At 42.0% G+C, this 16817-nt stretch overlaps 1 protein-coding gene across 31 annotated transcripts in view; it reads left to right on the forward strand.

The window, feature by feature from the left end:
- The first annotated feature begins 1278 nt into the window (after nucleotides 1-1278).
- Nucleotides 1279-16817, forward strand: part of LOC118708384 (ligand-dependent nuclear receptor corepressor-like protein) — a 119640-nt gene continuing 104101 nt past the window's right edge. For 9 of the 31 annotated variants that reach the window (XM_036419900.2, XM_036419909.2, XM_036419917.2 and 6 more), the window contains exon 1: nucleotides 1302-1610. In XM_036419900.2, the coding sequence (XP_036275793.1) occupies nucleotides 1460-1610 (151 nt within the window). In that variant the 5' untranslated portion in view covers nucleotides 1302-1459. Of the gene's footprint in view, nucleotides 1611-2210; nucleotides 2745-7496; nucleotides 7559-16817 lie in introns of those variants that run through there. The other 22 variants (XR_006740177.1, XM_036419761.2, XM_036419747.2 and 19 more) reach the window with 11 other exon arrangements.

Raw genomic sequence — 16817 nt, forward strand, 5'->3', positions numbered from 1 at the left:
CAATGAAATACTTCCTTGTGGGGGGGGGGGGGGGAAGCAAGGAAAGATGGATAAGGATAAACTACAAAACAGGGAGGGTAGTACTGAGCTCAGAATTCATAGGCATTTCCAGGAAGAATTACAACATATTTCCCACATACTTGTGCATACATTTTCAGTAATATACAGAACTTCTTAGTAAAGTTTGGGTTCAGCCCCCTGCACATATACAGAAACACAAGCACAATTGCTGTGATACAAAAGCCAAAAGTATCACTGAAGTTTATTTTAAATGAAAAACTCATTCTGAAAAAGTATTTTCTCTAGCATAGTGTAGAATTCATTCCATAACATTTGTAAATTGCTAAATACCACGCCACTCGCTGTCCTAGAATCAGGCAAGTGAAAGATGTCACTGTACAGAAGTTTCAATGGGTCGCTGTCCTCCAGGAGTTTACATTTTGCAGAGGATAAAAAGTTTCCTCTTTGGGGGATTTTCATCCAGTCACACCCAATGCCCTCCGTAAATAATTCTCGGTGAAAAGCCTCGCATCTTTTCCTTAAACCTTACACGTATTCACAGTTTCCGAAATCTCTTCGCCCTGGAAACTTATATTAGGGCGGGATTTCTCTAGACACTTCCCAGTTATTTGGGATGCGGCCCAATGACCAGCCTACTTTTTCCCTGCAGTGGCGAGATGACAGTGACCCCCCAAAAAATTTCCAGCCCTTAAAGCACTAAGTGTAGCTTGAACCATCAAGGAGCGGTCTACTCTTGCGGTTTTCACCACCCTTCTAAAGAAGCTGAGGAGGCTCGATCAGACCCGGCAAGGCGAGTAGAGCAGTCCGGGGCGCAGGGCATTGGAGTCCGAGGACCAAGCTCAAGAGTGCAAGGAGGGCTCAAGAGTGCAAGGAGGACTGAAGAGTGCCCATCCCTGCTGGACTACAAGGACCAGCATGCATGGCGCCGCGGCGTCCAGCTCCGCTCTGGGACTCCGGCGCAACGGAGCCTGGGAAGTGAAGTCTGCGTGCGGCCCAAGTCGCTTCGGGAAGGCTGAAGGGAGGAGTCGTTAGTCCGCTCCATTGCACGCCGGTTCCCGGCCGGGGCCGGGAGCCTCTCGCTTTCGCTCCGGGATTTCGCGGGCGGCGGGAGCAGTATGGCTCGCTTGAGTAAACTCCGGGCGGGAGGAGGCGCCGGCGAGGGGATGGGGAGGCGGGGTCAGCGGAAGCGGCAGGTTGCTTCCTCCTCCTCCTCGCGCTCCCTCCCCTCCCGCCTTTCCCTCCCTCCCCTTTCCCCCCGCCTCTCCCGGAGGGAGGGAGCGGTGGGAGGGGGAAGGCAGGGCCGAGGGAAGGTAGTGACACGTGTCAATCAACCCCCCTCCGGGGGGCGCGCGCTGCGGGGCTCGCGCCGAGGGCTCGCGCCCCTGCCTCGTGCCTGCGCCGCTCGTATGTAAATGAGGGCGCGTGACGCGGGACGCAGATGGACAAGGGAAGGGAGAGAATGGCCGCTGCCGCCGCCGCTGCTGCCGCCGCCGCCGCCGCTCAGTGCCGGAGCCCTCGGTGCGCGGCGGAGAGGAGAGGATTCCGGCGGGAGCTGGACTCCTGGCGCCACCGCCTCATGCACTGTGTGGGTAAGAGAGGCTCGGGCTGGGGCCGCGCGCCGCGCCGCGCCGCCCGCCGCGCCCGCGGAGTTTGGGGCTGAGGGCTGAGTTGTCTCCCGTCCGGTCAGTTCAGTGGGGAGCGGGCTGGCGGCGGCGGCGGCGGCCCGGGCTCGCCTTTTGTCTGGGGGCTCCGGCCCGGGCGCCGTCCGCGCCCCTTCCTTCCCCCCCGGAGCTGTTGGGCTCCCCGCGAACTGTTAGTTCGGACCCGCTCGCCCGGCCCCCGGGGCAGCCGCTCGCTCGCTCGCTCGCTCGCGCTGTCCCCCAACTCCGCGGCGCCCCCGGCCGCCCGGCGGCCGCCCTGTCAGGGGGAGGAAGCGGCCCGGCGGCGGCGGCCGGGCGGAGGGGAGCCGCGGAGGAAGGCGGGCTGGTCCGCGCCCCCGCCGGGCGCTCACACACCCCCTTCTCGCCGCCGCCGCCGCCGGGGGCCGGGCCGGCCGCCACGACCGAGTTCCAGAGGAGGGCGTCCCGGGCGACCGTACCCCGTACACCCCCCAACCCCACCCCGGGCGCTCGCGGGCCGCGGCCTCGGGTGGGCCAGCGGGGGGCTCGGGGCGGCGGGGGCGGCGCCCGAGGGGCGGGGGCGCCCCGCTCTGCCCTCTCGGAGGCGCTCGGCGGCGGCGCGGTGTGTGCCCCTTTAAGAAGGAGCCGCTGGAGCGCTGACGGTTGGGATTTGAAGTTCTTCCTCCCTCTTTGGAAGTCTGGACGGCGGGGAGGTGGGGGGTTCGGGGTGGGGGGCGGACGACGGACTGTTGCCATGGAGATGACACCCTCGCCCCCCCCCCCTTCTGGGTGCGTGCGCCCCGGCGACTCTGGTCCTCGTTCCCTGTCATGTGATGGCCCCGTCCCCGCACTTACCGGCGCCTCTCCCTCCGCGCCTCCCGCCGCCGCGCTCCTGACAGCCGCGGGCGCGTCTTCCCAGGCGGCGGGGTCGGCGGCGGCGGCGGCGTCCTGCGCGCTTTTCCAACTTGTGCGCTCGGAGCTGTCAGTCTGCGGGCTGCCCGGGGCGGCGGGCGGAGGTGGGACCTCCGGACCTTCGCCGCCGCCGCTGTCGCCCGCTTTTTGTGTGTCTGAGCGGGACGCGTGCAGGGAGCTGGGACCCCGCAGGTCGGTGCGGTGGGCGGGCTGGGGACGGCGCGGGTGCCGGGATGGATGCGGCGTGCGCTGTGCGCGTTTGCTTTCGGAAGGGGATTTGGGGTGAGAGAAGTGAAGGGAAGCAGAGCGGATCGATCGTGCAAGCAGCTGGCTCGGAGGGCGATTCAATCTTGGCACCTGGAGTGGAGGCACTAACCTTCTCTTACCTTGTTTCCATCTGTTCTTGCGCCACCTCGGAACCCTCTTCTTCCCCCCCCCCCCCCCCCAGGTTTTTTTCGTTTGGCGCCGGGATGAAGATCCTTGTTTTTCCGCTAGCGAGCGGGAGATCCTAGTAGGATGAACTAGGACAACTTCAACTCAGAAGCGTGCGCTGCGGAATACGATGGACATAGGACCTAGTAGGGGGCATTTTTTATGTTGAAGCAATTTACTGTGTACCCTTAGAAAGTGTTTTTGGTCTTCGCTAAGGAGACATTCTGGAGAATAGCGTTAATCGCGTTCTCATGAGTGATTTTTTTAGTTCTTAAAAAAAAAGTGTAGAAAAAGCAAGCACACGGCATTCTTTATATTCTTTATATAAACATTTTTAAAGCTAAGTGTTAGTGCTTCCAGAATACAAAATGGACCCGTTTTTTATTGGAAAGATCTCTTCTCCTGACAACCTGATTAGAAATTGGGTTCCTTGATTTAGGATCAGGATAACGGCATTGTAACACTGGCTCACTGGAGAGGTTATGGTGTCAAGCCTCCCCCCCCCCCCCTCCCCTCGCCCCAGGCAAGCGGTGATTTTACGATGTTTTTGGTCAATTTTAAGTTTTTGAATCTTTTAAGGTTTTTAATCCCATCTTTTCGCTAATTCGGGTGCATTAAGTATGCTCTGTACCTAAAAAAAATATATGTGATTTTGGAAAAAAGTCAAGTTTTAATTAAATAGAAAATTAATTGGGTTTCATGTGAAAAAGGACTTTCTGCCTTACATACTTGGATATGAAATAGGATTAGGAAACATTGAAAATTGAGTTCATGCTGTTAATGTCTAATATGCAATCTCTATATTACATTTTAATGTAATATATAATTATATTGTATTTGAAAGGAACTTTTTAACTGGGCTCTAACTATATTGTGAATTTTTCCCACGGTCCCAGTCCTATTCAAGAGACCTAGTAAGACCCATATCATACTTTTGTTTTTGTCCTTGTTATTTTTAAATAAACAATGAAACTCTTTTAAACCGGATATACACTTCTTGATTGGGTTTTGTTTGTTTTTTTCAGTACCCTAAATGTAAAGCATCTATTCATAGTGTGAATTGGGATTACATGTAGTTTGTGTACTTATTTTAATTTATCTTTTGTTATTAATGTGCTTACATTCAATATTTCACTTTGTAAACATTTGCAAACTGACATTCTTTTTCCTTTGCATGTTTTTATGTGTGAATATACTATATGTGTATATATAAATATTCATATTGCATATCCAGATCTCTTACGACTTGACATCATTTTTATAAAATATTATCCTTTTTGCCTTTGGGAAAGAAAATTATTCAAAAGCATTGTTTTTAAATAAGGAAATTGTAAGCAATGTCTTTGAGTTGTACCACAAGTTAGTATTAACCCAGTAGTAATATTTTAAATCTCAATTCCTAAAGTCTTTAATTTGATTCCCTTTTTTATAACACATATAATATTCTACTTTTATGGGGAGAAAGTTCATCATCCTTGTAGTTAGCTAATATGCATAACTCTTGATAAGGAAAAATGAAGTTTACATTTCTCTATTTGTGGAAGTCATCTCTTTAGATTTATGATTATGATTTATTATTTTTTTATAATTTAAGACTTTTCCTATACATCCTATGTCTCAATACCTCTATTTGCAATGTGGTACTTTTTATAATTTAATTATTTTTCTGTAATCATCATATGCTGTGCTATAATTTTGAGTATACTCATCTAACAAATGTTTTAGTGCTTATTGGAGACAGTAAACAGTATCTTAGTGCTTGGTATAATATTGAGGTATAACATATAGCCCTGAATCTTGTGGCATATATAATATCATTAGTAACTGATAAGTTAGAAAATTTAAAACACGGTAAAGTCCAGGAGAAAAGAAATGCATTAATATAATTGTAAATATTATCAGAACTTATATAGTCTGTTAGGATATTTGATCTGGGAGATAGGCCAAGTTTTTTTTTTTTTTTTTTTTTACTTTTAATTTTGATATAATTTCAAACTTACACAAAAAGTTGGAAGAATAGTACAAGGAACTCATATATGCTTATCCACATCCACTAATTGTATTATACTTCGCTTCATTTGCTTTATCATTCTTGCTTTATATCCATATCATTCTATCTGTCTACCTCTCCATCCATCCATTCATCCTATCTTCTTTTGAAATAATTTGAGGATAGTTGGCAGCTATTGTACCTCTTTACTCTAAATTTTTAAGTGTATATTTTCTAAAATTACAGAAATTGTGCTTACCTAACCACAATGTAGTTATTAAAACCAGGAGATTTAATATTGATATAATACTGTTAATCATAATCCATATTCAGATTTTATCTACTTTATCTATATGCTTTCCTTTCCTTAGTCCAGGATCACGCATTGCATTTTGTTGTCACATCCCTTTAGTCTCTTTTAATCTGCAACACTTTCTCAGCTTCTCTTGTATTTTTGACCTTGACATTTTTGAAAAGTACAGGATAGTTATTTTGTAGAATATCCCCCAATTTGAATTTGTCTGTTATTTTCTCATGATTAAATTGGTTGTGCTTTTTTTTTTTTTTTTTTTCCAGTAATACCTCTGAAGAGATGTTCTGTGCTTCTTAATACTAGTACATCATATCTTGAGCTTCATGTTGTTAGATTTAAAAATTTGGTTAAAGCATTATTCCCCATATTTCTCCTTGAAAGTCATCACTTATTTCTTGGTAATCAATTTGTAATTTGGGGGGAAATATAAGTTAATATGTGTCTACGCATAGCATTCCATACTTCTTGAAAGTAATCAATCACTTATCCCTTTGTCATCAATATGTAATTTGGGAGAAAATATATGTCAACATGTGTCTGCATATAGCATTCCAAAAATTTTGCTATTATTATTGTTGATTTGCACAGGATATTAGCAGGTTTGAGCTTTACAGTTTTGCCAATAGATTCTTTCTGGTGGGAATGCTGATGAACAATAAAAAGATCCTGAGGCATGTTAGAGGAAAAGGTAGTAAGGGCTTGAATGATCTGTTTTCTATGGTGTCAGAGTCATAGTTTAAAAATCACAGTGTTTCAGCCGAAACCGGTTTGGCTCAATGGATAGAGCGTCGGCTTGGGGACTGAGGGGACCCGGGTTCGATTCCTGTCAAGGGCATGTACCTTGGTTGCGGGCATATCCCCAGTGGGGCGTGTGCAAGAGGCAGCTGATCGATGACTCTCTCTCATCAATGTTTCTAACTCTCTATCTCCCTTCCTCTCTGTACAAAATCAATAAAAAATATGTGTTGTTTTTTTTTTAAAATCACAGTGTTTCACTTAGTCGAACCCCAGCTTTTGGTATATGAGACCAAAAGACATCTGATGCCTTCCATTCTAAGTAACTTTCCTAGTAATATCATAACTGTCTTAGAGATCTGCACTCCGCAAGTGTTTGTAGAATGGACTTTTTTTTTCCAAACTACCTGGCCCATCTATAATCAGCAGTTATCAATGTCAGAGAATGTTCATTTCCCTTTTTTAAAAAAAACCTCTGAAGAAATTATATAAGAGTACTTCCTAGATGTTGAATAGGCCATAAATAAAATTCTATATAATCAACCTAATACCTTTCTGACTGCTGCTGGCTTTTTCCTCTTTTGACTTTCCACTAATGTCTAGCTCATCAGTCACTGTTGCAATATAAATCCCAAAAGAGTGGATTCACTTAGAAATCTGGATTTGGTAAGGACTGGTATGGTGGGCCAACTACCCTAAGACCTTGGCTATACAGCTATTTGTTCAAGCACTGGCAAGTTTTTTATCCACTTAAAAAGATATAAACTATGACAATGCCTAATAGCATGCATTAGACAAATGGACTTAGAAGTAGTTGGATGTACATCCAAATATCTCTGTGAAATAAGTTATCAATGAATTTTGTGTGCAAGATTTAAAATTCTGAGTACTCCTGAATTATTTTATACTTGGAGGTGTAAAATTCTGCCACCTGTGTGAATTTTGTGTTTTTAAATTAGATTCGGGCGACAGGCTGGTTGGAGCATAATATAGCGTCCTTTCTGCGTGGAGCTGTCTCTTTATGCCCATGCTACTTTCCTTGGCTGACTACATGCATGCACACCTTCCTGTTTGGCTTTGCAGTGACAGCTTGGTGTTTATTGTGTCCTGTATGTTCCCCTGTCTTGTATGACTGTGAACCCTGGTGGTTCTATCACAGTGCTGTCCTGGGAGGAGCAACACAGGCATTCTGATATATGGATATGTAATTTCTTTTTCCTTACTAGTAAGTCCAGTCTTTCTATTATAATAACCTACATTTTTTATGTGTGGAGTTTCTTTTTTGATAGTAATCCTTATCAAATGGCCAGCATTCATGGGTGATAGATAACAGTGGGTTTGAGCATCAAATTCATAGATTCAACATTTTGGGGACCCTTTTAATTTTTGTATTATGAGAATCCATACTGGGTTTGAATGTACCGTATTATCAAATAATTCATTCAAAAGGGTTGTCGTTTTTTTCCCACCACAGAATATAGATAGGAGAATGTGAATAGGCTCAGACCAACCTACTGCTTCCATTAGGAAACTAAGGTAACAATATCATATTTGTATTTGAATAATGGCACTTTGTCTTTAACTACAGCCAAATAAAAATGTTGCTTTCAGATTTTTTGTGTTTTCTAGAAAATAAAACTTAAGAGGAATTGCTTTTTTTTTTTTTTTTTTTAATGTTTTCTTATTGACTTCAGAAAGAGGAAAGGAGAAGAGAGAGAAACATCAGTGATGACAGAGAATCATCAATCAGCTGTCTCCTGTGCGTGCCCTGCCCAAGAATGGAACCGTGACTTCCTGGTTCATAGGTTGACGCTCAACCACTGAGTCACACTGTCCAGAGTGGAATCACTTTTCTAAACATCTTATTTCCTTTCCTTGCCATTCATAGTTTTTCCTAATTGGCAACAACCCTATCCTGCTTGCTTACATTTGTTTCTTTTCCCTAATATTGTTGCCACATTATTTTAAAGAAAGTATTGTTACAAATGCAAATATTATTACTTTCTTAAAAATATCTCCTGGATTCAGTTTTTCTAATAGAGTAAGTGCACTTGAGCAGATTCAGGTAAGATTCTGGTGTATATCAGTATCTGTATTGCTAGTTTTACTGTCTTTCAGTCTAGCTTATATCCCTACATTAAATCATTATTTGAAAATAGCTGCTTTGATTTTATAGTTTACAAAGCAATACTATCTCCCATTTGTTCTTTTTCATCAAGTAAGGCTACTAACCATTTTCAATTAGTTGATCATAGTTTACTCTTTCGTATTTGTTTTTCTAGTTTCTTCTTTAGACAGCCCAACCATTTGCATCTATTTTTACTTCTCTATTACACCCATTGCCCCACATTTTTTAGTATCTTTTTAGTCATATCTCCTATCCTACATATTCACCTTTACAATTCAGTTGTAATCTGGAGGCTTTTCTTAAGTATTTATTGAAAAACAAGTTTGAGATTTTTTTCTCCATTAATTCAAATCCAATTATTTTCTGATAGATATATGTATGGTGTGTGTAGGTAAGAAATAACTTTGTCCAATAGACTTCATCCTATTTAATAAAAGCTAATATGTAAATCGACTTAATGTTGGAATGGCCAGTTGCTGTGACAAGCACTGACCACCAGGGGCAACATTCAATGCAAGAGCTTCCCCCTGATGGTCAGTATGCTTCCACAAGGGGAGTGCTGCTCAGCCAGAAGCCCTGAGCCGGGCTTATGGCTAGTGAATGCAGCGGTGGTGGCAGGAGCCTTTCCCGCTTCTGCAGCAGCACTAAGGATGTCCAACTGCCAACTTAGGCCTGCCCCCACCTAAGCCGGCAGTTGGACATCCCCCAAGGGCTCCCAGGCCAGGCTAAGGGGACCCCCCCCCAAACTACATGAATTTCATGTACTGGGCCCCTAGTATTTAAATAAGGGACTAAATGGTAGAAAGAATGAAGAATTAGAAGAGCACAGTTCCTTTATTAACCTCCATCATCATAACCTTAGGCACTAGTCACTACACCTTCCACAGATGGAAATCTAAAATTAGGATGATATTGGTCCTCATGTGTTCACTACATTTTGTTTTTAATGGAAGGTGCTGTAATACATAGTTGTGGTTTCTCTGCTGAATATATAAGTAAGGGCATTATCAACATAAAGATGATGTTTAAATCCATGGAAATAAATAAGATCACACAGGGGTAGAAGATAGTATAATGAGAGAAGTAAAGTTCCATGCTTTAAGTAATCTTAACATTTTGGGGGCAAAGGATGAGTAAGGTTGCTGAACCTTTACACTGGAAAATATGCCTATTGGCTAAGTAGAAAACTACTCAGTAAGGCCACTGAACTTTTACACTGGAAAATAAGTCTATTGGCTAAATAGAAGAGCAGGAGAGAGTAGTATCTCCACATCTAAGAAGAGAGAAATATCCTATATAATAAAAGGCTAATATGCAAATAGACCAAATGGCAGAATAACTGAACAGCCAGTTGCTATGATGTGCTCTGACCAACAGAGGGCATGCGGTGGGATGGTGGAGCTGGTGAGCAGGAGTGCCAGACCACGGCAGGGTGCTTGTCACTGTCATCGGGGTGAGCCTATGGTAATTCCTGAAAATTCTTTGCTCCCGTGTGCCATGATCCCACCCAGTATTCGCACCCACTGCTGGCACTGTCCCAGCTTGTGCCGCTGCTGGCACCTCGTTCTGGCCCCAATCACTCAGCACTGTCAGCCAGTGTGAGCAGTGGCTGCTGGCCCTGATGGCCCCTCAGAGCTTTTCCACCTCCCCTTGCTCCTGAGGGGGCATTTGGGCTGGCAGTCTCCTCTTGCACCTACTGCTGTTGATGACCCCACTCGCACCCTCTGCCAGTACTGGAGCTGCTGCTCACACTCACTGCCAGCACTGGCCCTGCTCACACTCGCAGCTGGCACTGGAGCCACTGCTCAAATCTGCTACCAACACCTGACACCAGTCCCAGTAGGTTGGCACCATCAGTTTGGTGCTGCCATCAGGTGCAAGTGGTGGCAGCCATCCCCAATCGTCCCTGTGGGTTTCTCCACTTAGCCCTGCTCCTGAGGGGCAATCGGGGCAGCAGCCGCTGCTAGCACCCACTGCAGCCACCAGCCCCAATCGCTCTGTGCTGTCATCCCATCAGTGGTGCAAGTGGTACCGACGCATCAGCATGTGGGAGCAGCAGCGGTGGGAGCAGGGCTGCTGGCAGACGAGATGGGGGGCGGATCTAGGGGGATTCCCAATGGGCCAAGACCTGCCCCAGTGCCCCCACAGCCTCGCAGCCCACAGTTTCTTTCAAGGTGCATGAATTTGTGCACTGGGCCCCTAGTGTTATAATAAGAAGGAATTGTTATATGTTGATGAGGTGTCACTTACCATGAAACGGAAGTGTATAGTGTTGTTTTTTTGGCAACATGGAGATTCTAGGTAATCTTGACTAAATTTCAGTAGAGCGGTGGGGATATGGAAGCCTTATTGTAATAGCTTAGAAAGTAACTAAGTGAATAAATAAAGGTGACATTTGTAGTAGATTCCTCATTTGAGAAGCTAAATTTTGAGGAAGAATAGATCAATGGAGTAGTAACTGAAAGTATCTTGGGTCTAGGAATGTTTGTGGGGTTTCTTTTAGATGGGAGATACCGTTTACAATACTAGGTAATATGAGGAATAGTTTTTTGAGTCAACAATATTCATGATATTTCATGTTTACTTAAGCTGAAACTTGATAGTAACAAAATAATGAGTCAGAAAAATTAGATGCTCCCTGACTGGTTGGCCTCAGTATATAGATAGAATGTTGGCCTCTGGACTGAAAGGTCCCAGGTTCGATTCCAGTCAAGGCCATGTACCTTGGTTTCGGGCACATCCCCAGTAGGAGGTATGCAGGAGGCAGCTGATCAATTTTTCTCTCTCATCAATGTTTCTAACTATCCCTCTCCCTTCCTTTCTGTAAAAAAATCAGTGAAACTTTTTTTTTTAAAGAAAAATTAGATGAATAATAGGATGGGGTTGATTTGAATCACTGAATGTGGACTCTTAAATTTATCTCTTCTTTTTCTTCAAAGAACATTTTCCCTATTAGGTTTATCACTAAGATATGGTGTATGTGGCATTAGTGGGTTATACATTTTAAAGGAATTATTTTTTTCAAATAATTTACAGTTGTCAGTCATCAGACACTTTAAGTTTACTGTGTTAGCTGATTGGGTGTTTTTCATGAGGACTTTTAATATTTACTCTCTCAGCAATTTTCAGTTATGCAATCCAGTTTTATTCACTATTGTTACCACACTATACATTTCATTCCCGTGACATAATTATTTTATAACTAGACATTTGTACCTTTTGAACCATTTCACCTGCCCGCCAATTCCCTACATCTGGCAACCACCAATATGTTCTCTGTGTCTGTGAGCTTGGTTAAAAAATACTAGTTTTCTAAATGACAAGTTTGTATTAAAGAACTTGACTTGGACTGAGACCAAAATTAGACATTGGACTTCTTTACTTCCTATCCCCCTGGAATGAATTTACCAGTCTATCAAAGACAGAGCAGCTGAAGCTGTAGGCCTCTTCTGAAACACAGGTAAAATAAGTTCTACCCTGGTGAGTTTACCATGCGATTTACTTATTGGTAGGTATAACTAGACAAAGCAAGCAGGAGGTCATGCATGAAAAATAACCTTGAAAACATTAATCCATCCCACTATCAGGATGTTGCCAGTATTAGTCATACATCTTTCCTTTGGGAGGACTGAATAAGGGGTAGAGAAAAAGGGCAGGAGTTTCTTCTAAAATGCTTATCCCAAGAATGTGCTAAGTGTTGGGAAAGGTGGGAACTGTGGATTGTACAAAAAAAAAATTGTCTACATTAGGAATAGGGTTTAGACTTTGCTTTTAAAGAGCTTACAGTTAACGGGGATGGTAAGCATTAGAGTTGGTATAATGAAAAGGCAGAGGAGGGAGCATTTAATTTTGATTTGAAGGATCTGAAATTGCTAGGCTACAAAAGCCTGTGTGAAAGTAGGGCTTGGCAAACTCTTTTTTGTAAGGGCTGGATAATAAATATTTTAGACTTGAAGGCCACATGGTCTCTATTGTAGGATGTAAGCATTACATAAATGAATGAGCATGGTTGTGTTCCAGTAAAAAAGAAAAAAACGTAAGTGGATATACTGAGGTTCAACTGGGGTGAGGACGGAATCCATGCATGGAAGCATTCTAATACAAGATTCAGAGCCTAAGGGTGGGAAGAAGAAAGTATCTATTGAAGGGTCAGCTCAGTATGGGATGTTAGAGCTTGAGCAGGATGAGAAGAGTATTCTTATAGGAGGGGTGCCAAGCATGAGGAATAAAGACCTGAACAAAGTGAGAAGGTTATACTCGTGAAAGAAGCGTGAAAGTGTTGAGCCAGTCACGGAGGGAAAAAGAGAGCATCTCTGTGGAGAGGGGAAGGCAGCCACATGTGAGATTGGTTACAACAGGGAGACAGGTCAAATGAACAAATATTAAGAATAATGGGAAACATGCTTCCCACTGAGAAGTGATAAATATGATAATGGAGACAATTTAAATGCTCTCTATACTGTTGGGTTAGAAATTGGAGGTATTAGTGTGAAATCCTGATTTTCATTTTATCTGTAGAGAAAGATACAGAAATATAGAAATAAATTTGGACCTATATACAGTTAGCCTTTTAACAATTTGGGGGTTAGGAGTGCTGACTCTTTGTGCAGTCCAAAATCTACATAAATTTTGACTCCCCAAAAAGTTAACTACAAATAGCCTGTTGTTGTTCAGAGCCTTACCAATAATAGTTGAAACACATTTTCTATGATCTGGCCTGTGTGGCTCAGTGGTTGAGCATCTTCCCTTGCACCAGGAGGTCACTGGTTTCATTTCAGTCAGGGCATGTGCTGGGGGGCATGCAGGAGGCAGCCTGTCAATATTGATGTTTCTCGCCGAAACCGGTTTGGCTCAGTGGTAGAGCTTCGGTCTGCGGACTGAAAGGTCCCAGGTTCAATTCCGGTCAAGGGCATGTACCTTGGTTGCGGGCACATCCCCAGTAGGGGGTGTGCAAGAGGCAGCTGGTCAATGTTTCTAACTCTCTCTCCCTCTCCCTTCCTCTCTGTAAAAAATCAATAAAATATATATATTTTTAAAAATATTGATGTTTCTCATCAATGTTTCTGTTTCTCCCACTCCTTTCCTCTTTGTCTAAAATTAATAAAAACATTAAAAAAAAAAACACAGTTTATTACCTGGGAGTGGGGGGAGGGTGGTTAGAGTTAGGGTTAGGTTTTAGATTCCCATAGATTTGACATATGATTCTGTCTTTAAACAAAACCCAAACACTTCCTTGATCTTTATTTTTCTCTATCTCCTTCCAGTCATTAGCCTCTCTCAATATTTGATTTACTTAATCTATTTCCACTTACTTGTATGTCTTTCAGATATCCTAAATATTAATATATCTAAGAATGAACTCTTGATTTCCTTCTACCAAATACCAAATCTGTTCCTATGGTGTTCTTCATCTCAGTACAACTAGTTTCACAAGTCAGAGAAATAGAAGTTACCTTTCATTTATCTTCCTTCTCATCTCTTACACCCAGCCACCAATTATTATTGGTTATGCTTCCACATATATCTTAAATCCATCTTTTCCTTCATTTCTACTCTAGTCTGGCTGTTTGTTTGTTTGTTTGTTTGTTTTTGCCAGGAGGACTGCAAAAATTTTCATGATTTCCTTTTTTATGCTCAGATTTTTCTTTAATTTAGTCTTTTGTGCTACAAAAATCTGATGACATATTTGCTCCACTCTCAATCCAGCAATGACTTCCTTTTGCATCAGAGACAAAAGCATATGTAAGAAAATATACTAACATTGTTTGTGGTGTTTTTGGTGTGTTTTTTTTTTATTATTGGCTTAAGGCAAAGTTGTGAACTTTTAAAAAAATATTGTATATTGTCCTAAGGAATTAGTCTTTATTCTGGTATTTATTTATTATTTACTTAATTTTTTCTCCATCATCATTTTCCCCCCTATACCTTCTTTCACCTTCACCATCCTCCAACAATCACCACACTGTTTATGTCCATGAGGCTTTATGTGTGTGTTTTTTTATTTGTTTGTTTGTTTGTTTGTTTGTTTTGCTCAGTCCCACCACACCATTCCTCACCCACCCCCGCGTCCCCACCAGAGCTGTCTGCCTGCTCTCTATGAGTCTGTCTCTACTTTGCTTATTGGATCAGTTTTGTCTTTGGCATATTTTACTTAGCATAGTGTTCTTCAGGTCCATCTATGCCATTACAAAGGGTAAATTTTTCTTCCTTTTCATAGCTAAGTAATATTACATTGTATAAATGTATTATAGCTGTCTTATTCGCTCATTTACTGATGGATGCTTGGGTTGCTTCCAAATCTTGGCTATCCTATGTTATAAACGGCTAATGTCCAAATAGATTGAATGGTGGAATGATTGGCCACTATGACACACACTGACCACCAGGGGGCAGATGCTCAACGCAGGAGCAGCGCTCAGGATATCTGATTGCCATCTCAGGCCCACATCCCCCAAGGACTCCTGAACTATGAGAGGGTGCTGCTGGGCTGAATTTCATGCACCAGGCCTCTAGTTTTAAATAATGCTGCAACAAACGTAGGGGTGCATAACATTCCTTTGAATTAGTGTTTTGGGTTTCTTTAGATATCTTCCCAGAAGTGGAATCCCTGGGTCAGATGGGAATTCTATTTTTAATTTTTGAGGTAACTCCATACTGTTTCCCATAGTCGCTGCACCAGTCTCCATTCCCACCAACAATCCACAAGGGTTTCCTTTTCTTTGCATCCTTGCCAACATTTGTTTGCCGATTTATTGATGATAACCATCCTAACAGGTGTGATTTTTAATTTGCATTTCTCTGATGATTAGTGACATTGAGCATCATTTTATATACTATTAGCTAACTCTATGTCCTCTTTGGAGAAGTGTCTTTTCACATCCTCTGTCCATTTTTTAATTGGATTGGTTGTTTATTTGGTGTTGAGTTTAATAAGTTCTTTATAAGTGTTGGATATTAACCCTTATCAGATGCATAATTGGCCAATATGTATTCCCATATAGTGGATTATCTTTTCATTTCATTGATGATTTCTTTTGCTGTGAAAAAAACTTTAGTTTGATGTACTAGTCTCATTTGTTTGTTTTTTCTTTTGTTTCCCTTGCCCGTGGGGATATCTGGAAAAAAAAACTATTGCTATGAGAAATGTCTGAGATTTTACTGCTTATGTTTTCTTCTAGGATTTTTATGGTTTCAAGTCTAACATTTAAGTCTTTAATCCATTTTAATTTATTCTTGTGTACATATAGGAAGATGGACTAGTTTTTTTTTTGTGTGTGTGTATGTACTTGTCCAATTTTCCCAACACATTTTATTGAATAGACTGTCTTTAGCTAATAAGAATAAATGAGGCATCCAAATTGTAAAGGAAGAAGTAAAATTGTCATTGTTGCCGATAACTTGATGCTATCTATTAGAGAAACCTGAAGATTCCATCAAAAACTACTAGAACTGATAAATGCATTCATTATAGTAGCAGGATCCAGAAACTAGTTGCATTTTTATATACCTGTAATGAACTATGAGAAAGGGAAACTAAAAAAATGACCTCATTTACAATTGCTGCAATAAGAATAACAAACATACCTAAGAATAAACTTAACCAAGGATATAAGAGACCTGTACTCTGAAAATTATAAGAAACTGAAGAAGATACAAATAAGTGAAAGCATATTCTGTGTTTGTGACCAGGAAGAATTAACATCATTAAAATGTCCATAATACCCAAAGCAATCTATAGATTCAGCACAATTCCTATCAAAATACCAGGGACGTATTTCACAGAACTAGAACACATATTCCAAAATTTTATATGGAACCCTGACTAGCAACAGTGATCTTGAAAAAGAACAAAGTTGGAGGAATTAACGCTACTCTGATGTTTAATTGGGATTCAGGTAACATTTTTGTTAGCTTGTTTTTAAGTGGGGAGGTTCATAGGAATGCCTCTTTACCCAATGTATCCAATGAATTTAGTGTTCCAGTTTTCTGTTTTATACCAACCCTATGCAAACCCTGATTACTCTTTATGGAAATCAACAGTAGCTTTCCTGGGAGACTGAAAAACTGGAATCCATTATGGCAAATTCCAAATATGTACAAATATGGAGAAAGCATAATGAATCTCCATATTCATGTGATCCAGCTTTAATAGTATTACAAGTTCTGACCTAGTGTTTGATATTAAAGTTTTCAATCGGAACAAAAATTTTGTTGGTTGCCTGAATGCTGTAATCCATTCTATGATATAATAACATGAATGAGCCCAGATTACACATTTTGTTGCAGTAGTTGTGGATTTATGCCAGAGTTATGAAAAATATGATGATTGCCCTAGCAGGGATGGATCAGTAGATGGAGCATCAGCCTGTGGACCCACGAGTCCCGGGTTCGATTCCAATCAAGGGCACTCGGTTGCAGGCTCCTCCCTGGTTGGATGCGTGCAGGAGGCAACCAGTGGATATTTTTCTCTCACGTTGATTTTTCTCTGTGTCTTTCCCTTTCTCTTAAAAAAAAAAAATATATATATATATATATATATATGTATATATATGTATGTATATATACATATATATATTTATTTGATCATGATATTTTACTGCTTGCATTTAGGTTTAATATAAGCAATTTTGGGTTGAATATGGTATGGTTTTAAGCAAAAGAAGTTGA

The sequence above is a fragment of the Pipistrellus kuhlii genome, unplaced genomic scaffold, assembly GCF_014108245.1.
Source record: "Pipistrellus kuhlii isolate mPipKuh1 unplaced genomic scaffold, mPipKuh1.p scaffold_m20_p_1, whole genome shotgun sequence".
NCBI classification, from domain to species: Eukaryota; Metazoa; Chordata; class Mammalia; order Chiroptera; family Vespertilionidae; genus Pipistrellus; species Pipistrellus kuhlii.